Consider the following 25,821-nt stretch of genomic DNA (forward strand, 5'->3'; position numbering starts at 1 on the left):
ATGCAGGAGCTTTAAGGTTAAGTACCCACCAGGCACCTCTCTTCACTGCACTGCCTTCTTTTTCTTGTTAGTTTCCATGGAAAGGACGGGCTGTTGCGTGTCTCGACCAGCACTAAAAGCATGTTTTTAGCCCTCAGAGCACTAGAAGTAAAAGAAATATTCAAATTCCAAGCAAAAAAGCACTGCACTTCACAAAACTTTTCAAGAGATGAATCCTCCAAGAGTCTGTTTAGCTCTGTATAAAATAAGAGGCGAGCAGTGGGAGCTAAGAGCTTTGCACGAGTGAGAGTGTGTTTTGAGACGAGACTTGAGTACTGCTGTAGGGCTAGAGTTTTTCTGTAAAATGAAAATTTTATAAAGAGAGGTGGGGTATATAGCAGCCCATACATACATACATCCATTGCCATATAGCAGATATGGATACATTAAACTTTAATACAGAGTTACTAGACAGGACTGCTGAACCATTGGAGAGATTTTGTGGATGATACCAAGCGATCTTGCCACTTTTCTACAGACTACATGTACTGTATGTGATCTTTCCAGTTTAACGTTTCATCAATTAAGACACCAAGGAATTTGGTTGACTGTACCTGTAAGATTTCATGTTCATCAATAATTAATTTAGCAGTAGATCTACAGTATTTCTTATTTTTCCTGTAAATATAATGAAATTTGATTTCTTCACGTTTAACGATAATTTGTTGAGTTTAAACCAAGTGGAGATTTTAGTTAGGCCTTCATTTGTCTCACCAATAAGTGAGTTTCTGTGTTTGTGTGACAAAGTCAAATTTGTATCATCCGCAAACAAAAGAGGCAATAAATTTGGTGATGCAGCAGCTAGGTCATTAATATATACACGGAATAACAGGGGTCCCAGAATGGAACCCTGTGGGATCCCACATAATATTTGATCCTTAGTAGATGAATATTAATTTATAGAGACATATTGAACACGATCAAGAACATAATTGGATAACCACCTATATGTGTTGTCACAAAAGCCGTAAAAGTGCAGTTTGTCAAGTAGAATATCATGATTGACAGTACCAAAAGCTTTGGATAGATCTAGAAAAATTCCAAGAGTATGTTCTCCAATCAGCCACTGTGTGTTAGTTTGTAGGTGTAGAGATGCCTCACTGACACAGGATCAGTACTTTCATCTGATTCAACTATTAATGGTAGTTGGAAATTGTAGTAGTCTTGAGCCTACTACCGTTTTCTTTTTTTTTGTTTTCTTCTTTCTATTTTATTTTATTTCTTCTAAATTACATCAAATTTCTAAGCTATGAATAGTTATTACTATTAATAATTTGAGCTTACGATTCAAGCATTGGAGGAAACAATGGCCATTTGGTGTAATTTGCTCATTCCTGCTATTTCCAGGAAAATGGGCTGATTGTGGAAAAGTAAAAAGACACATTTTTCAATAACACTATGATTATTTTTGTTTTTTTACTATCCTTCCACTAGTGAAAATATTGCGATATTCATGAAATATCGCAATATTCGATTATTTTGAATATCGGCCCAAGCCTAAATTGTAGCCAAAACATTTCATCTACCAAAAAATGATTTTTTGATTGTATTAGCACTAGGATGGAAATTCAGTTCAGTTTGGTTGAATTGAAATGAACTGAATTGCACTGCATTGAATTGAAATATTCTTAGCTTGGTTCCATTCTACAGCCTGATGTTCTGCTCTGTTCTTCTGCCCTACAAAGGCAAAAGTGTGAATGTGAAATTGAAGGGAGTGTAAAACTTATAATGAATGTCTTCAAAGTCTCTGAACTTTTTGTTTTTTTGTGCCCACGCAAATGACTTAGAGGTTATTCTTTATCCGTTTGTCCTCTTCTGACCCAACGCTGGCTACCAAAAACGATAAAATCTCATTTCCAAACCACACTGCAGGTCCTGCCTTTTTTGTTTAGCAATACTCTTTTCCACTCCACTCCTGCTCTTTCTCATCTCTGTAGCGTCTTGAATTGTTTTCAGGGGCTTAAAGTACTCTGAAAGGGTGTAACAGACAGGTCATTTCCGGTGTTGCGACCCATTAGCACCTTCTCTCTAGCTGGAGCAAGGGAAGACTAAAGATCTGAGTCTTCAGTAATGGAGGAAAACAGAGGATGAAACAAGGCGTGAAAAACAAGTGGAGTGGTGAGGAACTGCAGGGAGCAGTACACCTCAGCGGGAGAGATGGATGCTGTGGAATGAAAGATGCTGGGTGTAAAGGGTAGCAGTTGGAAGGTAAGTGGAGGAAGAGGAGGAGTGGGAGGAGGAGGAGGAGGAGGAGGGGTGTGATGGAGCACAACAGGTAATAAATTCCGTTCAGGTCTTCAGGAGATGTGGTATTTTGCCAAAAAATGACTAAACTGAGCTGTAGAGGAGTTGTAGAAGTGAAGGCGGTCTAGGAACTTATATCTTTGCATTTTTGTTGCCAGGCAACATTAGCTCACGCTCTTTCAGGAAGCAGTGAGATCCATCAGTGCCTCAATGATTTTAATGGCACAGCTCTTTTAAGTACAAAGCTCTGCGCTGGGTATCCATGAGTTATAATTGGGGATTTATATCGGGGGGGGGGAAAAAAGACAAGTCGCTCTGTTTCTTACAGGAACCACACATTCGCAAGCAGGTGAAGTGCCTGTTTCCGGAGGGAGAGATAAGAGCGCTGCGTGCGGTGAATCCCCCCCCCCCCCCCCCCCTTCCAAAACCTCACTACCCCCCACCCCCCACCCCCCCCCGAATGGGTGAGGAGGAAGACAACAATGTGAGCAGTGTGGGACTGTCCGCTTGCCGAGAACTGGGACCAGTCTGATAAGAAGCGTGCACAATGGGCCTGCTCAGGTGGTGCAGGTGGTTGTCCGTCATGCGCTGTGTGGTGTGTGTGTGTGTGTGTGTGTGTGCAAGAGTGGGGGGCATTCCCACTGAGCTGGCAGTCCTAGAGAGAGAGTGTGTGTATGTGTTGTGTGAGAGACAGAGAGAGGGAGTGAGAATGAGCCAGTCTACGTCCCAGTGCGCATTTATTTGAGCATGTGTGAGCAATATGTGTTTTTAGCATAACAAATTCAAAATGTATTCTAATCTACTGTGTCATGATGACAGTCGAGTCAAATTTATTTATAAAGCGCTTTGAGAAAACAGGTTTGGCACAGAGTGATTTGCACAGAAGAAAGAATATAAATGCAGAAAAAAAGTTTTAGATAATGTACTGTGATCGCGTCCTATCTCATCGTGAATGATTCCCTATATGAGCGACACCTCTAGTGTTGCCACGGAAACCAATAAGCTCCAGGCTGCGTATTTGGATGGTTAATGAACGATCCAGGTAAATGTGACATAATGTGACACCTATAACATCAGCTCAGCGGCGGCGCAGCAGTTGGGTGCGGGCCCATTTGCTCCGCATTCAGCCATCCTGGAACCACAGCGTAGGAAAAATGCTCCTATCCATCACCCTGAGCTGAGCTGAGCGGTGTGTGTGTTTATGAGTGTGTGTGTGCATCTTCAAGAGCGAGTGTGTATACTCAATGTGGGATTTTGATGCATGCGTGCGCACAGGAGAGTGAGATAAAGCGCGAGAGGCTGAAATTCCCTCGGTGGGAGTGGATTTTATAAACAATATAGGAACCTATCAGCGCTTGATGCTTGCCTGCCACCGTTCTTAATTATATCCTCCTCAAGAGACGGACCCAAATGTAAAACTATCTAAGCCCTGTAACTGTGATCTCAACTCCCCGGTGAGATGGCGAGATCCTTCCAAAATGTCACGGCGCAGGCAATAAAACGCCGCTGCAGGCAAATTTACATGAGCAAATGTCAATAATCTTTTTGGCTGCTGGGGCGAAATTAGAAGGGAAAGCTAAATTTTTGATCAGCGGAATCTATTTCAGCTCTTTCGAGGGAAGGAACCGCTAAGAAAAGTCATTCAGTTGCGAAACTTGAAAGTGATTAAATCCACAACAAAACTAAAAAAAATCACACTTTTGGTATCAAATCAATAATTAGCTGCAACAAAGGATGACATTTGTAGCAATTTAGCTAAATGTCCTCACTGGGGGATGATGTTATCCGAGCATCAATTAGCAGCGCTCAAGTGAGATCTTGGGGAGTTTGTGTAGTTTAAGATAGCCTACGGGCCGCTCTGAGGGACATTAATGATGGGTTTCACCGACAGCTCAGCAGCCTCCGAGTTCAGCAGGTGAAATAAACAGAGAGAGAGTGTGAGAAACAGAGAGGGAGAGAGAGCCGGCGAGAGAAGCAGAGCGAGGGAGGGAACGCGAGTGTGAGGATATCCAATCCTAATTTGACTCAACTGAGTGCAAGCGATACAACCGCTGCAGCATTCAACCTTCACAGTAATGCCTATAATTTGTCTGATACTTACTGTGACACTGAGAAGTTATCATTTTTAATCACACCGGGTAATTATCCCGCTGAGATGCTACAGGAGTTTTCTCAATTCAACCTCCCCACTGGCTACCTCAATAACAGCAATACCTCATTGTTCTGCTGACATAAACATAGGAGGACACACACATACACTATCAGCCAAAAGTATGTACACACCACATTCTTCTTTATTTTTACTATTCCCACATTTTAGAATAATAGTAAACTATGAAATAACACAAATGGAATAATGCAGTGACCAAAAAAAGTGTTAAACAAATCAAAACTATCTTATATTTTAGATTCTTTAAAGTAGCCGCCCTTTGCCTTGATGGAAAGGCAAAGGCTTTGGAAAGAAATTCATACATAGGCATCAACTTCACTGTTTATATTTGTCTAAGAAACAAATTTTAAGCATTTCAGCATAAGCCTGTAGATCAAAATGGCTTTAAGAGAATGAAAAACATAGTACATTCAATCAGGTGCGTCCAAACTTTTGACTGGTAGTGTATATTGTCTTCAGTAGTGATCCACATTCACAGCTCCATTTCCCTGGTGCTTCATTAATAATGCAGTCCCACAACTCTGTATTTCGCATCTCAGAGCTTGTCGGGAAGCACATCACGCCGTGATTACCAAACAATGCAACCTGTAATGGTATCCTACATCAAAAAAAACAAAAGAAATCCCCTTTACCGCCAACTAATCTGCACCCTGAGCATTCGGTTTTGTTTTTTTTCTCCAACACAAACGCATTCAAACACACACAGCGATCCCCAGGAGTGCACACGTGTCCCTGCTGATCCAACAAAAAAAGGAAACGGGGTGATGGAGGAGGAAGAGGATGGGGCGATGAGGAGAGCTGTGGCGGAGGGATAAGCCCCCCGGGTCTATCTAATTATCTGTAAGGATCAGCAGTGCTCAAGGATGCATAAGGGGAGGGATTTGACTGCCAGATCCGCAGGGCGGGAAGGCCTGATTGGATCGGTCACCTCTCTGAGGTCCATTACCGGAGATGGCTGGAGCCGAGGCCCATTAGACGTAGGCGTACGCGCGCATGCAGATGAACGGCGGATGGTGGAAAATTCACAGGGATTCTCCTCATGACCACGTGTTTCTGAAATCCGCTTCTTTACGCATATTTCAGTTTGAGAAATTCTGTGGATGCAGTTGAGATGATGATACAAAAGGATACAGGATGCTTTAGGGGAGGGGAATAATAGCATAATGTTTGTGTGTGTGTGTGTGTGTGTGTGTGTGTGTGTGTGTGTGTGTGTATGTACACTACCAGTCAAAAGTTTGATTGAATATGGTGTGTCCAAACTTTTGACTGGTAGTGTAACTATAACTTAGTATGATGCATTTTTACAAAAAAAGTGCAAGTCTATCAGTTGGTGATTTCCATTTATCCATTCCATTTATTATTTGCTATACATCATTGATGCTTGCCATTACAATATCTGTTGCAGCTACTTCATATGCACAAAAAAGTGAAGGACTGCACCCTTTGTCGTTTATAACTGAAGCATAATGTAATGCTCTCCTACAATTCAAGGTTTTTCCCAGTATGTCTTTCACGCCTAACCCCACAAAGACGTGGATCAAAGTTGAGGGGTCATCGGAAATTTGAGGTTCTAAATTGCTTTCCTTTGACCTAAAGTGCTATGAAGCGCTGAACTGGAACGCTTCATTAAATTCCTACCCATCCATAAGACGAAAGTATGGTCCTAACGCACGCTGACAGGCTTCAGACTCGTTCCATTTTTTATATACTGTATATATGCTTAATATTTCAACAATAAATATGCTGGAGCGAACAACATGTTTCATCCCCGGGCTTCGTCAGCTTCGCTCGTCAACCGTTAACAGGTTGAAGGTAGTTGAATGGACTCTGCTGACAGGACTCATGTTACTCTTCAATTCATAATCATAATTGCCTTTTGGTGCACGGTAGAATGCTCTCATCACTGTATGGATAATTATTCCTGCTCTAACCAGCACCGGAGGAAAACACCGCTGTCCGCAAGGCATCTTCAGCTGATATTATATACAGTATATCTACAGTATGCCAGTCAGCAGTGATATCACATATTGCATCTGAAGCATTTTGTTGTTTTATTGGAAAATGGATTCATAGCGGAGTGAAACCCTTCATCTACAAACATATTCAAACATCGCTGCTATTTTTACAGGCCTAATGCATGCAAGCCCGGTACTCCTAAGACACTTGAAGAGTATTCCTTGTGTTTTTTTAAGCATATGCGGGCTACATCTATGGGAGGCCGGGCTGAGCACTGTAGTGTTTTCAATGAGGGATAAAGAGAGGCCTCTCAAGATGCATCAAGGCAATCTATACAATAGGGAGAGGGGGAGTATTGCATCAGGGAAATAAAAAAAAAGTCTCCTTGGGGCAATGCAAGTAGCATGGAGAGAGAGAGAACAAATGAAAACAATTTTTTTGGGTGACTGTTCTAGGATGTAACCCATATCCAATCCCAATACGAACTGACAGCGTTGTTGAAAAGACATGTGCAGAGTTACAATAACAAAAAACGTCAAATCCATTTTGTACCGACGCTTCTCCCGCTTGTTTCGAACACATTATGTGGCGTCTCCCCAAATACCAATCAAGCATTTGGCATTCTTTCCATTGTTGTGTCTCTTTGTCCTCCATGCGAACGCTGACTCAGCCAAGCTGCTGTGGGCGCCAGAATTATGACAGGTGAACGACATAAGATTTTTCTTATTGTCATGGCAATGGCGACACATTTGTGTGGACCCCAGGAAGAGGAGCTGTTGCATCATGAACAGCTAATGGGGATCCTTATAATATAACAAATAAACAAATTCCGATTTGAGCGTTGAAATACAAGTCGCATGTAGGTTGCACGCCTCGGGATCTGATTCTGCACCATGTTCCCATGTGGTCCAGATCAGATCAGAATTGGAAAAATGCGACTCCATGCAGCTTTTTGGTGTTGATTCGAAAACATCAGATTTGTGTCACATATGAAGAAAAACAAAAATCCAAATTGGGACACTTTCAGCTTCAGCTGTTTGTAGTTAAGTGTTTAATGTGTCAGTGCTTAATGTTGTATTGTGTGCTGGCCATGCGGCTTCTTGCCTTCTAATTTCTTGTGTTTTTTAATGTGCTGTATAGTTACTGTGCTATGTGTTATTTGTCTTCCATCGAGGACCACATTGGAAATAAGTGTTTTGTGTGACACTTTCATGTGCCAGCCTCTGGGTTCAGCGTAACATGTCTTTTAACATGTTTGATTACTATTTTGCCTATAATAAATTCAATCAATCAATCAATCAATCAGCTGAAGTGTGAATGCAGCTGAAGAGCTCTAAACACACGTGTCCAGGCCCACGTGAGGGCATTACATGCAAGTGTCCATTGAGAGGGTCCTCTCAATGAGATGCAGTGACATGATAGACACACAAGAGCACATGAGGGAGGCAATTTGATTCAAAGCAAAGGGTGGAATCCAGCTCGGGGGAGCGAGGGAGGTAGAGATGAAGGGAGATGGAAGGAAGGGAGGGAGGGAGTAAGGGAGGGAGGGAGGAAGGGAGAAAGTGTGCAGGACTTAAGGCTTGGCTAATGAGTACGGGGGAGATGTGTTTGCTCAGCACAGCGCAGCGTTTGCAGAGAAGCGAATGACACCGAGGGCTCCGCACTAAGCCTGACCAGATTGGATCTCCCACCACCGGGTGGTGTCTCCAGGGGGCCGCCACAGGATGCAAATCTTCACACACACACACACACACGCACACACACACACACGCACACATATACACACAGAAACCTGTAAGCATACAAATGGCCGCGCATCTAAGCAAGAATATAAACACACACAAGCACACATGCATGCGCACAGATATGCGAGCACACACACAAACACACACAAAAACACACACACACACACACACACACACAAACAAACACACAGAGGGGGAGATGAGAGCCAAAGATCAGCAGCCAAATTTAAAAGTCCCAAGTATTTACTTTTCCTTTCCCTGACTAAGCAGTGGGGGAGATGTCTGCTGATTTGGCCAGAAAAAGAACATGTTGTGAGTGTATTTGTGTGTGTTTCTGTATGTGTGTGTGTGTGTGTATGAGTGTGTGAGTGCATATGAGTATTTGCTTGTGCCAATGTGCTTAATTTTCCACATGTATACTTACTTACTTAATCCTGTTCGTTCCCTATGGAACATAAGGCTGCGACTATCTGCTTCCATCTGGTTCTATCCTGTGCAGCATGTTGTGCCTCGCCCCAAGTTAGGTTAGTTTTCAGTTCCGAGGTCACAGTTCTCCACCAGGTTGTTTTTGGCCTTCCTTGTTTCCTCTTTCCGGGTGGAGTCCATCTCAAGGCTACTTTAGGAATGCAGTCCTGGTCCATTCTGAGGACATGTCCGAGCCATTTGAGCCGCCGATGTTTAATTTCCTGCACCACATTGTGACAGTTTGTGTTTTTGTACAGGTCCTCATTGGAGATCTTTTCTGGCCAAAAGATGCGACATATCTTCCGGAGACATCCATTGTGGAATGCATTGATATTTTTCATGTCACTCTCAACCACTCGCCAGCATTCTGAGCCGTACAGCAGAACTGATTTAACATTGCTGTTATACAGTCGGGTCTTGGTTTTCTAGGCTGTACTGCTTTGATTTCCAGATGGTTTGAAGGCTTGCAAATGCACTGCGAGCTTTCCTGAGCCTTATGCTGATGTCTTTGCTGCAAGCATTGTCCTTACTGAGGAGACTTCCAAATATGTAAGCTCCTCGACATAATCGAGAGAGTTACCATCCACAGTGATTGGTGCATGTGGTTTTGAATTTATGCACATCACTTGGGTTTTGGAGATATTAATGTGCAAACCCATCTGTTTGGCAAATCTATCAGTCCTATCCGTCTTCTCTTGCAAGTGAGTATGATTTGTGGAGAGGATAGCCAGGTCATCAGCATTATCAAGATCTTCTAGCTGGGTGAAGAGAGTCCACTGGATGCCTCTGGGCTTGTCTGAGGTGGTTTTTCGCATGGTCCAGTCGATGGCAATCAGGAAGAGAATGGGGGAGATGATACATCCCTGGCATACACCAGATTCCACGGGGAACCATTCAGTGAGGTTGCCATTTACGATGACACTACATTCAAATTGATGGTAAAACATCCTTATCAATGCAGTCATCTTTGGAGGAATTCCACAGGATTGCACGATCTTCCACAGGGTGTCACGGTGTAAGCTGTCAAAAGCTTTCTGATTTCTGATTGTTCCACTCCATGCATTGCTCAATGATGTTCCTTAGTGTAAAGATCTGGGCAGTGCACCCTCTTCCTTTCCTGAAGCCTGCCTGTTCCTGCCTCAGTTTGGTGTCAATCGCCATGTCAATTCTGCCCAGCAAGATTCTGCAGAAGACCTTGGATGATATGGATAGCAATGTGATGCCTCGCCAGTTGTTGCAGTTTTGTAGATTGCCTTTCTTTGGGATTTTGGCAATCAGACATTTGACCCAGTCCTCAGGAATGACATTTCTGTCCCAGATGTTTCTGAACAGGTCCACATGTATACCTGTGAGTATGTACATTTATATGATCGTGTCAGTATGTGTGTGTACCAAACGGCCAAAACCACGGGTGAATTCTAAAAAGACTCCAAACCAACTACATGCAAGTCAGTGGGACCACAACCCAACTTCTCACTCAAAATAAAGTCAATACATTTTTTTTGACAAAAGGTCATGGTCTCAGTAGCTAATTTCACTGCTTCTAATGTGTGTCCTTATGGCGATTTTCAAAATAATTGAGTCATTAACGGGATATGACGGTTATAAAACAGGGTTTTTTTTCCTAGTGATTGACAGGTCACCTGTCCAGTGATTGACAGGTCGTCGATTCGGGCCAATAGCAGGCGGCGCTGTGGCTCTGCGGACAACCCTCGGCTTCACTCTGGCTGCTCTGGGTCCAAAAAATGTCAACATGGTGGCGATCGCAAACCCGATCTTTAGGCTTCAAAACGACCTTTCAGAAACCTATGGGTGACGTCACACTCATTACGTCCATCTTTTTTTTTAGAGTCTATAATGCGTACACATGCTTCCATGCACATTTTACTACAAGGCAGCACACTTTCAGGCGATGTTCACCACCATCATTAGCATTGTGAATCTCTAAAACTGTGTCCGGAGCAGCCATGATAGCAGAGCGCTACTCTAACCGGCGGTGACACTGCAGGGCATGTTGTGCTAATGTCAGTCCATCACTATGCTGGTGGGTGTGTAGATATGAATTCACTCGTCACTCATCAACCAGAGGCCCACATGTGGCCTAGATACAGGCTGCAGCCCCCTCCCTCCACCAGTCTACCTCCAACCCCCAAAACCAATCAAGACCCTCGACCAGCCCCAGCCTAAGCTTCAATGCCAAAGCCAATCATTTCACCGGCAGGCCCAGGACAGCAACACACTGAATCTATTCTACTTTCATTATACTGAGCCTGGGGAGAGAGACCAAGAAAGAAAGAGAGAGTAAGAGAGAGAGAGAGAGAGAGAGAGGAGAGCCAAATTAAAAGGCTCCTGTAGCCCCACATACACTCAGTCCCGATCCCATATTTAATTCAGTGATTGATTTGTTCATTACAATACATCCCAAACCTAATTATTCCATTAATAATCCAAAACTTAATGAAGAAAAAAAAACCTCTGTATATGTGTGTGTGTGTGTGTGTGTGTGAGAGAGAGAGAGAGAGAGAGAGAGAGAGAGAGAGAGAGAGAGAGAGAGAGAGGGAGAGAATCAGTTAGTGAGTGATAAAGAGAAGATGGGGAAGAGGGAGAGATGGAGTGAGAGAAGGAGGAGGAGAGAGGGTGGTCATCTGTATGCACTCACAGTGTATATCCACACACACACACACACACACACACACACACACACACACACACACACAGAGGGTCACTTGAGGATATGTGCCCTGGCCTGTGTGATGGACAGACAGATGTAGGTCAACCTTTGACCTCTTTCAAACCCCGGAACATGGCCACCACGGAAATAGAGAAATGGATAGATGGATGGACGAAAAGGAAAAGATGTAGCTGTTATTGTTTCAATAAGACAAGCCTGAACTGAGAGGAGAGGAGAGGAGAGGAGAGGAGAGGAAAGGAAAGGAAAAGAAAGGAAAGGAAAGGAAAGGAAAGGGAAGGAGGATGTAAGAAGAGGCTACAATAGAAGTGAGTTGTGCAGATTTAAGGAGAGCTGTGTGTGTGTGCATGTGTGTGTAAGCGCGTGAGTGTGTGCCCAAATGAGTGTCAGTCGTTGTGTGTGTGTGTGTGTGTGTGTGTGTGTGTGTGTGTGTGTGGCAGCGGGAGTGGGGCAGCCCTGAGTGTGGCTGTAGATTAATGGGGGCCATTATCTCAATGCCCAAAACACTCAGTGATGAAGAGTCACTGCCTGGCGACAGGCCGCGGCCAATCAATTTGCAGCACAGCGGTCACCTGCCCGGGTCAGAGCCCACATACGGCCAGTGTGTGTGTGTGTGTTGTTGTTGTGGTGGTGGGGGTTGGCAGGCTGCCAGGGCATTATGGTGAAATAGGAAAACACACAAAAGGAGAGAGCTTCTCTTCCTGTGGTCCTGTGTAGCTAAATCGGTAGAGCGTGGCACTAACACAGTCAGGGTTAGGGCTTTGTTTCCCACTGGCTAAACCCACTAAATGTATATACTAATGGGTGTAGGGTGCTTTGGATAAATGCATCCACCTGGCATATGTTCTTCAAATGGTATATGTCCTTGGTCCAAGTTTCTACATTTTATGGCCCTTTATGTGTTCTAAGTGTCTTGTTTTTGCACTCTCTCTTTCTCTCTGTGTTCTTTTATACCTTCGCTCATGTTTCCCTCCCTCCCTCCCTCCCTCCCTCCCTGTCCTCTACCTTAACAGCACCCTTTTCAAAGCTACTGTAGACTGAGAGGGAGTTATTTTCACAGGATGCTTTTTCTCCTGAAGGAGAAGTTCCCCATCATTACCTTGAGAGCGCAAAGATCACTCAGAGAGAGCGCTCCGAGTTATTTATTCTGCTCACATGCACACACACACACACACACACACACACACACACACATAGGGGTGTGTGCAAATACAGACACAAAAACATACACACACATGCATACAAAGACACGCATTAACACTCATGGACACACCACGGGGAGCGTTATGTCTTTCTGGCTTGAAAAACACCTGGGGGCTTTATGATGGAGGACCTACTAGTTGGATCCACGAGGCTGATAAAAGTTAGAAGAAAGAAGCTATCTGGCTTTATTGCTGAGAGCATTTTGACACCCTGGGCAAGATTGTGTGGTCTGGACTACACATACAGAAAAATGAACTCCCCCCTGCAGCAACTGGAAACACATACAGTATCAATAAGGAGTGGACTGGAATCAAGACACGACTCATTTACCAGGTTTTAGCTCAGTTCAGTTTAGTAATCTTAAAATATGCTTTTATATGAATAAAATATGCTTTCAAAGAGAGAACAAAGAAATTATCAAGAGCAAAAACACTAATATATGTAGAAAACTGGTGATAATTCAAGGGGACAGCGCTGGACTCAAGGACTATGTTCTTCCACAAGTCTCATCTGACCTGGTTTAACAGCATTTGCAAATTCTTTTTTATGGTTTGTTGTTAGCCTCGGAAGGTGACAGATGGTCGGGGTTTGCAATGAGGTCCAAAGAGTTTAGACAACCATAGACAGAATTTGAAAGCCAGTGTAGTTAGTATGCTCGCAAGTACCTGCAAGCACAGGAACAAATGCTAAAAATAATTTGCATCTACTCTCTGGGCCCCAGTCTGGTTCTGACTGACAGAAGTGGGAGCCAAAGCAAAGAAAGGACAAGTCTTTCTATGACTAATACCGCTGTGAAAAAACCTCTATTGATTCCAGTTGATTCACTAACTGAAAACAAATTATAGGTCACAGCTCACTGTGCCATCAATGTAAGTATATCTGTACGATTTCCAACTTAAAATGTGTTTCTAGGGGGAAAACGTGAAAACAGAGAAATGCATCACAGTCAATCAAGGACCTTCATCTTGATTCACTGGAGCCTACAGCAAGAGGGAAGAAGATATCACGAGCCACATTAAATTATCAATCACAATGAAGCACTTTAACTCAACCGAATGCCATGTGGGCTGAGCTCATTGGACAATTGTGAACAATCTCTCTCTCTTGCTCTTCCAATGCCACAGAGAAGCCGACACTTCCCCCTGCCGCCACAGGTGAAATCGAATCCAATTATGGCAATAAGTACCTGCTTAAGTAACCTGTTCCTCAAGCTCATGGGAATCATCCATCATGGTGGAATAAGGGGTTGCAGCCCCCCCCTCCACCCTATAAAACCAAAGCTCTCATCACCGACTCCTCAAATGGCCGCGATGAGAGACCATCCATTGCCCCTAATGATGACCAGTACAATTCAATTCCATACTCTCACCAACACAAAAACCGTACAGTCTTAGAGAGAGAGAGAGAGAAAATGATCTGAAGATTGGTCGGTAAAAGAGTTTTCCGTACAGTGGGTCATTTGTGAAGCTGTGGTTTGTGGGTCGATAGTGCTGTTTGGTGGGAGCGTGCTGGGTTGTAAGCTAGCTGATGGTAACATCAGTGTGACTGCACTCTCAAGTGACAACCGGTATCAGAGACGTACAGGTCAAAAGCGAAGCCATTTACACTGTATCACAACACTGTATTTCCAGGGTCAGTGGGGAAAAAATGATGTTATGAGCCCTACCTGTGCCTTGTGAAAAAGACTCCATTATAACTGACCACTCTGAATGGCCCTGTTTTCAGAGGTTCAGCGCTTGGGATCTGCAGATCAATGCAGATGCACCCTCCATCCGCATATGTGGCTTGCCCAGTTAAATAGTAGATTGAAGTTTTAGTTTTATAAACAGTTTTTTGGAGGCAGAGCTGCTCTGGAGGAAGAAATAATCTCACTGGTTGAGCTAAACCTCAATGTTAGCTAACTTGCAAACTTGAATGACAAGAAAATCTAAATAAAAATGGAAATGGAAATGATTTATTTTCTTCATCCATTCATGAGCATGGCACTCATGATCTTGGAAGATCAGCTAGGCTTTAGAGTGAAGAATAGCAGCAGCCACTAGCCAACACAGGAGTCAAGTCTGATCACTCCGTTTCATTTCATGAATGCACACACAGGGAGAGAGAGCAGGAGAGGGAGGCAAACACAAAGACTATCTTTATCTCTGACTGAAGAGAGAACAGTATTCTTGTGCAAAGGTTACTTGAGAACACAGACAGAGAAAGGCCATGGCCTTGAACAGTATATCAGTAGTACCAGTCGGCTTACAGCCTGCTCATTACTACTTAATTCCCCATTGCCTTCCCTTTAAACCTCGACACACCTTCTGATTAAGACACAGTATATGACAGACATGTGGATGAAAGAAGGTCATGCTGGGTTTGACTACATATGCAGATTCCAACATAGGCTAACTAGCTAACCTAACTTAGTATGGCTAGATTACATTCTTTCAATCGCTAGGCTTCATAATATTAGCTTGCTCCTCTCTTACCTCTTGCCTTTTTCCTGGGCTTCAGTCTAACACATTACTGTTGTTCTGAGAATATTTTTGCCTCCAGAGGATCTCTGCCTCCGAGAAATGTTTAGATAACTAAAACTCTAATCTGCAGTTAAATACCAGGTAATTAGTTCTGCCAATCAATACAATCTGTTCTAATCGTAACAGTGGGAGCACTCCAAATATTGTATGCATTTATTATTTATTGTGTTACAGAAGGTATGCTAGTATCTGCAAACTGACTCCAAATTTGCATCATAAAGTGTGGCTCTTTTTCACAGGCAGAGAAGAGGGCTTGTGAGTGGAAGGTTGCTGGTTCGAATCCCCAGACTGACAGGAAAAATCTGGGCGGTGAACATTACAATAAGACAGACACAGACAGACAGATAACAACAGACACTCTCCCCTTCCTCAACAACTACTGTGCTCTTGAGCAAGGCACTTAACCCCCAACTGCCAACAGTTAACAGGAGCAGACTGGTTGTACTGAGCAGCTGCCAGGTGTTTAATGTATGCAGCTGTGTGAATGTGAAGCAGGGTGGTGCTGAAAAAGAGCACACATGCTCAATCAACTTTTCCCACATACAGTAAGTAAAGGTTAAAAAAATTGCGTGCATAGTGATTATCTTGTCTAAATTCCTGTCAGATCAGTAGTAATTCAGCCTTTTTTTCAGATAATTTTATGCTGCCACTGCTTGCAAAGCTGATGTTGAATGCTTCTGCATCACAGGCAGATGTGTGCCTGTGCAGCATGTAATAGTAGCACAGCCTGGAGTTATAACTCAGAGAAGTTAAATCTTTCCCAGGCAGTTACACTATCAAGCAGTCTGTCTGTATCTACTTAATTTGCACAACAAAACACAAATGTTCTTTGGATAAGCAAAAGTACACACAATATTTCAGCAGCACTACTGCTGTCTCAACGATAATAAGTACAGATTGTGTTTGGGTGGCGGAGAATGAGTCGCGCTGTCATTAATTTGTTGACTTTTTGCGTAGTCACTCTCTTCCTTGAAGACTGATCTGCGTTGATCTGCCCCCATGTTAGAGTTCAAGGCAAACTAGTCCTGTCTGCTCCTTCACTGTGTCGGTGGCCCGTCATGTCGCCGTGAAAGACCGTGAATGTGATCATTGCGCTGTGTTGTGTCAAGCAGTGAGGATAATTAGGATCAACAGGGGCGAACTGGAAGAGATTCATACTACGATGTCAACACAAACACGCTCCGAAATCTGCTCTGTATGTGTTCTCTCTCACACACACAATAATGATGTGATACTTTATTGAACCCTGTAGGGACCCAGCAAATATTTTGAATAATGACGGCCTGCACAAACATGGAAAACCTAAGTAAACGGCATATAGCACCAAAATTAAAGCTCATGTTCATAGTCATCCATATTTGCAAACTGCATTTTCTTGTTCTGATATTACTTCAACACCAAAGCTGATTTCCTTCTATCCGACAGCCCCAGTACTGGGATAAAAATGGCATAGCGAGGAAAAGTTGCAGAGAAAAGTTGCATTTTTTTATTGATGACATGAGTGTTGTACTGTTTTGGAAAGAGGGGGGACTTCAGAATCAGTAAACCAAATGTATTTTGTCCAAACTAATGTCTGATTACAAAGGGTTTGAATAATAGTGTCGTGAAAATATAAGCTTTGTAAATACAAGGGCCAGTCATGTTTCAGAGGCGCTGGGATAATGTTCTCATCACACGGCAACGAAATGCTTGATATCAAACGAAACTAGACACACTCCTCTTTCCAACGATACCAAACACATCACAATCCGAGCAACACAACTCGTGCTAGCCCCAGGGAAACGTAGCAGTCAAACTTCACGTTTTACAGTCACACTGACAAAAATGTAGGTTTTTGTCCTGTTATGTCACCAAAGACTTATGTTAATTTAGTCAAAAACAGCAGATTTTAGCTACTCACCCTCCTGTCGTCAATTCAATATGAATTTTTAACGTGCCATGATATCATATAGTGAAAAAGCTTGCTAGTGAAATACGCACAAACACACTCAAACCCCCTGACACAAACACACCCAACCACCCACCAACACGTACACACACGGAGACAAATCCCCCCAAACACCCGAAATCTCTGTGACCGCAGTCCCTTACCTTGGCGATTTGGACACACCAGTTGAGCAGCAGCTGCGATCCGATGTTGTCCTTGTGCTCGTGGACGTAGTCGAGGAGGCACCCATGGGGCATGAGCTGGGTGACCAGCTGGATGGTGGGGCTCAGGCAGACGCCCAGCAGACGCACCAGGTGGGGGTGCTCCATGCTGGCCATGATCAGGGCCTCCTGGGTGAGTGGAGGAGAGGCAGAGAGAGAAACTTAGAGGACTGCTGCCATGGGGATACTTGACACGGGTGTGCATGTGTCTGTAGTGTGCGTGAAGTGTGTGTCTGCATGTTGGGATAAAGTGGTAATCCTCAAAATCCTTGTGTTTTTTTTTTTACTTTGATGATGTCTTTGGTGTTTTTGCACTAAACTTCCAAGAGATGCATCACTCCCTGTATGCCAGAGGATGTTTCCCACGAAATCTCTACCACACACCGGGTGTTTAGAGCAGCAAATGTAAAAGCTTTCAAGAACTGTATATCGTTTGAATCACTATTGTTATTATTCCTTTGGTTGTAGGTAGCAGGGTTGAGTTCAAGTCACTCTAAAATCAAACAAATCAAAAAGTGGATTCTTTTCAAAACTCAAAAACTGGAAACCTATGATTCAGTGATTTCACCCCAATAATGGTGCAGTATGTGTGTGAGTATGACTGGTCGGTTGGTGGTAATGGGGTGCTTTGGGATCTACTGTATAAAGTACAATCTATTGTAGAAGTCCACGCTCTGTGCATCCGTTATTTCATGGTTAACACTGTATTCTTTTCCAAAGTCTTTCTCCTGGGGGCGGAGTAACATGCAAAAAGAGAGACTTCTGGGCTGACGACTGTATCTGCATGCACAGCATCTGTGTGAGAAAATTGTGTAAATCCTGCAGAAACCTTATTCAAAGCCCCATAAAGTAGCCTTATTCATCAATATTTCAATATGTGTAATACACTGAGAGATGCTTTGCACCAACACATTTAAAACACCAAATATGTGTGGTGTATGCTTGTTAGTACCGGGTGCTGTCTAATATAAAGTCGAAATGTGTTTGATTTCATATAGCAAAAACTACTTTCCATTTTTCTCTCTTGTTTGATATTGTGTGCAAATGCATTTGCTGTGCTTGCTCTCTCATCTCCTTCTCTCTCCCTCTCTCTCTCTTTCTGTCTGTTTCCGTAGCAGATGGATAAAGCGGTTTGCACAGTTGGGACTTGATGTTGGGTAATTGTTATGGCGGAGCTGCAACCAGAAGGGTGTGTGGTGGCGATGAAGTGTTATGATGGCGAGGCTGATATCCATGGCCGGCGTGTACGCATTATGGCCGAGCAGAAGCTGCACTCAAAGTCATTGCTTAAAAAACACTCACTTCAGTGATTCTCTTCATCTCTCACTGCCTCCCCTCTCCTCTCTCTCTCTCTCTCATTCACACACTCTCACACACAGATACACACACTCTTGCCAGCTTTCTCAAACTCACAGACGCACACACACTTATATAAATACACACACACACACACACACACACCCTTTTCACACACACCAAATGGTCGAGGTGGTGTATATCCAGGCTGGGCCCCGGGGCGGCTGATAGATAGATGAGGTGCCTTTTTAAATTTAGATGCTAAAGAATGAGCTTAGAGGGAGAGTGGTGTGTGGTGTGTGGTGGCTGTGAGTAGATTAATTCTAAACAGGAGGGGGGCCATAGAGACAGGGGCCAGGATGTGTGTGTGTGTGTGTGTGGGGGGGGGGGGGCTTTTGGCACCATCAGTGCCCTGATTTAAACAGAGCCTGCCGGCCCAAAGTAGTGGCACTACATCTCCACTTCATAAAACCACCCTCCCTCCCTCCCCGACTGCTGAAGATTATACAGCGACAGCCACCTCTACGCCGGGTATACCCTGTACCTCGGGATCAATAGAGAAGAAGAGGAGAGGGGCGAAGGGAAAGAGCAAGGGAGGACATCTGTGTGTGTGTGTGTGTGTAAGAGAGAGAGAGAGAGAGCGCTCTTATTCTTTCTCTGTGATCCCAAAAGACCCGGGAGTCGTAAACTGTGTCGGGCTAAACTCTGCTCTTGCTTCCTACTCTCGGGGCAAACATTACGAGGGTTCCGTGTGTGTGTGTGTGTGTGCGTGTGTGTGAGTGCGTGCGTGTGTGTGTGTGTGTGTGTGTGGGTGTGGGTGTTTTGGTTTCTCTCTCTCATCTCCCTGAGCGCTGACCTCCATTACTGCCGCCTGACCCTCCTTTCCCATCTAGCTCACTTGCTCGCTCTCTCACTCACTCACACACACACACACACACACACACACAAAGACACACACACCCTGGGTGATAGACTGGCAGAGCCCTGCAACACTGATGCATGTTTCTGTGTGAGTGCGTGTGTGTGTGTGTGTGTGTGTATGTCCTGAGCGTATGTGCACACACATTAATACACACTAAATTCGAGTGTGTATTATTACGTGTTTGCATTTCTCATATCAAATAATCAAACTGGTCACTCAAAGGCACATATTTGCAAGTGCAAGCAAATCGCCCTGCATCTATCACATGCAAGGCAGCTTGGGAAGTGTTTTGTTGTAATTTGTGTTTAGGTGTGTGTGTGTGAGTGTGTGTGTGCTACTGTGTGAGTGTTGCGCATGCACAGATGGGGGAGAAGGGGTATGAAGTGCAAAAACAGTCGGGAAGTGAGGAAAAAGTCTGCGTGTGTGTGTGCGCAGTCGGTGCCTCCATGCATGTAGCCTACATGAGCATGTGTTGTTGGTTACGTGTGTGTGTGTGTGTGTGTGTGTGTTAGGAGTGTGTTTGGAGCTGGCACTCCAGTGGCTAGTTTCCCAGTGGCGAGGCGTGAGCCTGCCTTTAGATTGCTGTTTAACAAGCCGGCAGACAGAGCATATTGGCTCTGGATGGACAGAGACCCCCGCTGGGAGGAAAGAGGGACAGAGGAGAGGAGAGGGAAGGAGGAGAGAAGAGAGGTGGAGGAAAGAGTCAAAGACGCATGGGAGGAGAGGAGAGGAGAAAGGAGACAAGAAAGGAAATGAGAAGAGAGCAGGGAAGAGGGCAGAGAAGAGGGATGAAAGGAGAGGAGAGGCCACGGGGGAAAGGAAATCCCCTGTTGCATCCCCTTTTTTGTCTTTTTCTCTTCCTCTTTTTCTAGGAGGAGAGAGATACGGAAGAAGGAGGAAATATGACTAAAGGGAGGAGAGAGAGATAGGAAAAAGGGAGGAGAGCATAGATGGAAGAAGAGGGATCGGAGAGGAGAGGAGCGGAAATTCCCCAGCTTACGCTCTCCTTCCTTCTCTCCTTCCCGTCTCTGTCTCCCATCCTCTATCGCCCCAGATTCCAATAAAGCAATATCTCATAAACAAGTGGTGTTTTTAATAGAGTCTCGCTCAATACATGCCGGGCTCCACAGCGTGCTGGAGTTCACTTTATTACTGCCTCTGACTGAGAGGGTACTCTCATAAGAATTTACCGCCGAATGCACAATCCCACAAAGTGACAGGTTCAGACATTCCACTGACAAGGCTAGGACTTTATGGCACGCACACACACACACACAAACAAAAGACACACACACACACACTGTTGCAATATAAATACTCACGTCCATGAACTCCACATTGGCTTTAGGTCCAGTGGTCTCGTTGAGGATTTTAATGGCCACGGGGATCTTCACCGTTTCACCTTCTGGGACCCAAATTCCCTGGAATATACGAGCAATCACCATAAACTTACAGCCTTGAATGACACTAAACACACACAAGCACACACAGCTATGGCCCTGATGATTTTGATAGGGATGGCCTGGGTTAACGGCAGCATCCGCATCCGAGTTTTCTGCTGATCACAACTACAGCACCTGCTACTCCGCTAACCCACTCATTTGTCGAAAGCCGCACCATCATGATGCATTTCTCACTGTAAAAATTGTCTTATATCTTAAGGGACCACAGGAAAAATTGAGGAAGCGTAGTGTGACACTGGTGGATGTGGTAATTTCCTCTCCTCTTCTTCATTACTAGTCTATTGTCTCAAAGAGTCTTAATCTGCAATAAAAAGTCGGGGGGAAAAAATTACCCGGTGAAAATAAAATTAAGCAATTAAACCTTTTCACTTAGTACGTGGTACCGGAATGGAACCACCTGCTACAAGCGAGGAGCTGTGGAGCAAAATATGGCCATAAATTAATGGAGGTCTATGTATCCGGATTAAGTATGGAGCTTTGTAGTAAAATAGGGTTATAAAATAAATAGGGCCATAAATACGGGAATTGAGAGGTAATTTAGAGCCGGTAGTTGAGAATGCAATATTTATTCTGGTGGGTTTGCTGAGTTTAGGGGTGGTTATGAATAATTTTGCCAAGGGCAGTGAAGTTGGCAAGCAAACACCAATTTCCGTTCCAGATCCTTGAGCCGCCCGAGGCTCAGGTCTGTCAGGATATGCTCTGACAAAGAGAAATGTTTATTCTTATTGTTTAGGTTGTCAAGCAGGGTCTGTTCTGCTTGTGAGAGGGCGAGTTGAAAGAAGCTTTACGCCTGAATATCTTCCTTCACCATGGATGTTTAACCTTTAGATGATTCACTGATATTGGGTCTATATTGCGGAAGACCTACATTTGAATGTGGATTGCTACTTGCCACACACAATCACACATACACAAACACACATGCAGATACACACACACACACATACACACACACACTTATGCTGACCTTGTAGACTGTACCGAAGGCTCCGGAGCCCAGGATCTTTACCCTCTTCAGCTCCGTCTCTTTCAGGATACGCAGCTGAGCCTGGTTTGGGGCCGTCCCACTGGGGGTCAGGGGCTCCACCAGCTGAGAAAACACACACACACACACACACATACACATATGAATCATTTAGCCCTTGCGCCCACTGGCCACCTCAGTGCCAAAAAGATGGGAAGTGCTGCTCACGGCTACTGCTGTTGCTGTGGAACTACTGAAAAGCTGAAGTGTGGCTCTCTCTTGCTTGAAGTTAAAATATTTTTAACCTCTAACACTCTCTAACGCTCTGAAACCCTCTGAAAGGCTCCAGCGCTGTTGGGAACGCTCAATTATGTGCAACCATTCCATTCAAAATAATGATAAAAAAGCGCTGGAAAGGGAAGTTGCTGGTGAACACCCAGGCTCGTCTGTAGTATCTCCACATGGATGCAAGAATAAATAAGGGGACAAAAACGATACAGATGCAGTTAGAAATTTCGGTGACTGTCCTGTGTCCGATACTCATGTTATCGCAGTGTCCACACACACACACTCGCACATCTTTCAGTCATTTATGAACTATCCTGTTACTCCAAGAACAATAAAAAAAAAAACACAGGGACACTGAATGTGAAGCTCTGTCTGAACTGCCAGTTTAGGCCGCAGCGTGCACACACTAAACAAATCACAGTTTGGTGTCAGCTACTATCACAGCCGACAAAGAGTAGCGGCTCACCAGCTGTGCACATACAAAACAATTCCAATTCAAGGGTATGACAAGCCTCCTCCACACCGCCTGGCTGCCAATAACAGCTGACACCGAACAGCATCCCAGCAGCTGGCCGGCCACCCGCCTCACCGCTAGCCGCTGAACAAAGCCTCGGCTACTAAATATAAAGAGCAAGAGCTGGCACCTGTAGCCGAGCTGTGAAATGATCTGAGCCAGAGGGAAGGAAGCGCCATACAGACACCCGCCCACACACACACACACACACAAGCACACACACATGCAGACAAGCAAGCATGAGCACAGACACACACACAGACACACGTCAACATGCACACAAAAAGACCCATTCACTTACCATACATCATGCAAACACATGCAGAAACACACACACACACACACACACACACACACATAAATGAATTCATCCTTTCACATAGAACACATCCACATCCACACACAAAATTCAATCAAACATCCAGATAGCACACATCACACACACAACTTCATCTATATATACACATCGCATATACACATCACACACACACACAAACACATACACAGATGCACATCTGTGCACACACACTTATTAACACACAAATTCAATCACCCTTCACATAGCACACATCACACAAACACATGTCTGCGCACACACACATACACAAATTCAACCGCCCATCCACAAAGGGCATATCACACTCAACACACACACACACACACACACGCACACACACTCATTAACACACAAATTCAATCACCCTCCACATTGCACACATCACACACGCACACACATACACAAATTCATCCAAAAAGGGCATATCACACTCCCCACACACACACACACACACACACACACACACACACACACACACACAAGAAGTCAATGCGTCTGATCAATACGCGTCTTAATGAGCCTATCAGCCTATCAGTTCCCTCATTCGCCGCGGTTTATCAGCAGCATAATCACCCAGCTCAGCCATGGCCATCAAACAATATAATGAGACCATATATCAGTCGGTCAGCCATACAAGCACTTACTCAATGTGATATAAAACCATCAGCACAATAGGACCGGCAGTCGCCCCATCGGCGGGTCCGCAGAATGGATGACATTGCCCGCAGCTCGGCAATGACACGCCGTTTAATGGCTATTGTTATGGCTGGGCCCGAAGGCGGAGTGTGAAGCCTGCGGCGCAGTCACCGCTGGAAGTGAGTTAGCAGTCGGGGATAGGGAAGGGAGAACGAGGGATAAATACTGGAGGGCAGAGAGAGAGAGAGAGAGAGAGAGAGGGAGAGAGAAGAAGAAAGGAAACAGGAGGGAATGAATGAGTGAGTGATTGTATGTGGCAATACAGAGTTTTTTATGCTATGTTATATGATTTTTATTGTTTTAACATTTTATCTATTTTTATCCATCTTTATTGTTTTTTCCATGTCGTTTATGTATTTTGTGTATGATCTATCATCTTAAGAGTTGCACTGAGGCAAATTCCAATCAACTTGTTGACAAGGCAATAAATTATTGAATCTTGAAGTGCATTATATGATGTGGAGGAAGAGAAAAAATAAATAAGTAGATAGATAGATAGACAGATAGATAGATAATAGATAGATAGATAGATAGATAGATAGATAGATAGATAGATAGATAGATAGATAGATAGATAGATAGATTAAGTACTACTACTACTGATAATAATCATCATCATCGTCATAATTTAAAAAATAACAGGGAGACATGATAAGAACGCAACAAACGCTACTTAAAACATGGAGCAAAAACATATGGCAGCACTTGTAGAGAAGGATAGTTTTGTATTGAAGCTGCCGATATTTTGTGCCAATATTCAATATCTTTAAATTTGACCATTTCCATGCCAAAATATTGCAAGGAAAGTTATATTCTTGTCGGGGTGGAAAAGCCTCTGAAACAGCATTTGGATCATCCTGTGGCACTAAAACTCTCCATTGAAACCCACACTATACATTTCTTTTATGTGGATTTGCAGCTCTCTTAAGGCAGGGTGACCCACCACACCTATTCAATAGCGAAACTCTGGGATATATTGGGCCTGTAAATGAAGAATTAAATTACTTAGAATTAATGATCGCCGGTTTTATTTGCTTCAACAAGAAGGTCTAGCTTTGGTCAGGGAGGAACATCCATCATGTTGGTGAGATGGACGACGGATATCAGCCCGATACATCGATAACTGTGTGCATACACTGCATGAAAAACAAGAAAATGATAAATACTGTAGATTGAGAGAGAGAGGGAGAGAAATGGAGCGAGTCAGAAAGAGACAGCAGAGATGAGAGAGAGAGAGAGAGGTGATGACAGAGCAGTAATAAGAGCAGATGGTGACAGGCTGTAGCTGTTATTGTTTCATTAGGACGAGCCTGGACTGGACTGATGTGGAGAGGAGGAGAGGGGAGAGGAGATGAGAGGAGAGGAGAGGAGAGGAGGAGAGGAGAGAGGAGAGGAGAGGAGGAGAGGGGAGAGGAGAGGAGAGGAGAGGAGAGGAGGGGAGAGGAGAGGAGAGGACATGAGATTGCGATTAAATAAGATGCAGTCCCAAGGTCTCCAAAACACTCAAACATCCAGCCTCTCTCTCTATCTGTCGCTCTCTCTCTCTCTCTCTCTCTCTCTCTCTCACACACACACACACACACACACATGCACACACACCACTTTATTTACCAGCTAATGATGCACCCTGCCTTTGCCAAATGAACTTCTCTGGTGGCGCAGTGGAGAGGATTCGGATGTTTCATTGGACAAATAAGCAGTACGTTCAAGCCTCGAGCTAGAATACATTCACAGAATTATTTTGTATTGAATAAGTAAACACTGTCCTCAAACATAAACTCGTGCTGCTAACCCTCGGGTATATACTTAGATGTTCAAATTACCCGTATAAAATGCTATATTTGTTACAAAATGCTGTCTAATTGAAGGAGGGCGAGGGAGAAGAAGCTTACCGTACAACAAACCTTTGCCTAAAGGCAAGTGCACTTTGGGGAACCAGTACCGGTATCTGTGTTTGTAAATGGCTTTTAGTTTTTGTAAGGACAGATACAACCACATGAATATGTTGCAGGAACCTGCCCAGTGAGTTTATCACACTAGTTTTTGCAGCTTTTCCGATGCCTCGGAGCAGGCTCATGTGTACAGTGGGGTTGCAAAATTTTAAGCAGTATTTAGCAGTTTCCAGGTAATCAAACCAGCAGCACTTTGACTTCCAGGCAG

The 25,821-nt window shown here is 44.1% G+C and overlaps 1 protein-coding gene across 1 annotated transcript in view; it reads right to left on the reverse strand.

Moving 5' to 3' along the window:
- LOC139912951 (receptor tyrosine-protein kinase erbB-4) overlaps positions 1–25,821 on the reverse strand; it is a 139,879-nt gene that overhangs the window by 20,933 nt on the left and 93,125 nt on the right. Inside the window, exons 18-20 of the mRNA XM_078291242.1 lie at positions 21,830–21,952; positions 20,722–20,820; positions 17,125–17,310 (exon numbers count right to left, since the gene is read on the reverse strand). Of these exons, the coding sequence (XP_078147368.1) occupies positions 17,125–17,310; positions 20,722–20,820; positions 21,830–21,952 (408 nt within the window). The remainder of the gene's footprint in view (positions 1–17,124; positions 17,311–20,721; positions 20,821–21,829; positions 21,953–25,821) is intronic.

Source organism: Centroberyx gerrardi, chromosome 21 (assembly GCF_048128805.1).
Source record: "Centroberyx gerrardi isolate f3 chromosome 21, fCenGer3.hap1.cur.20231027, whole genome shotgun sequence".
NCBI classification, from domain to species: domain Eukaryota; kingdom Metazoa; phylum Chordata; class Actinopteri; order Beryciformes; family Berycidae; genus Centroberyx; species Centroberyx gerrardi.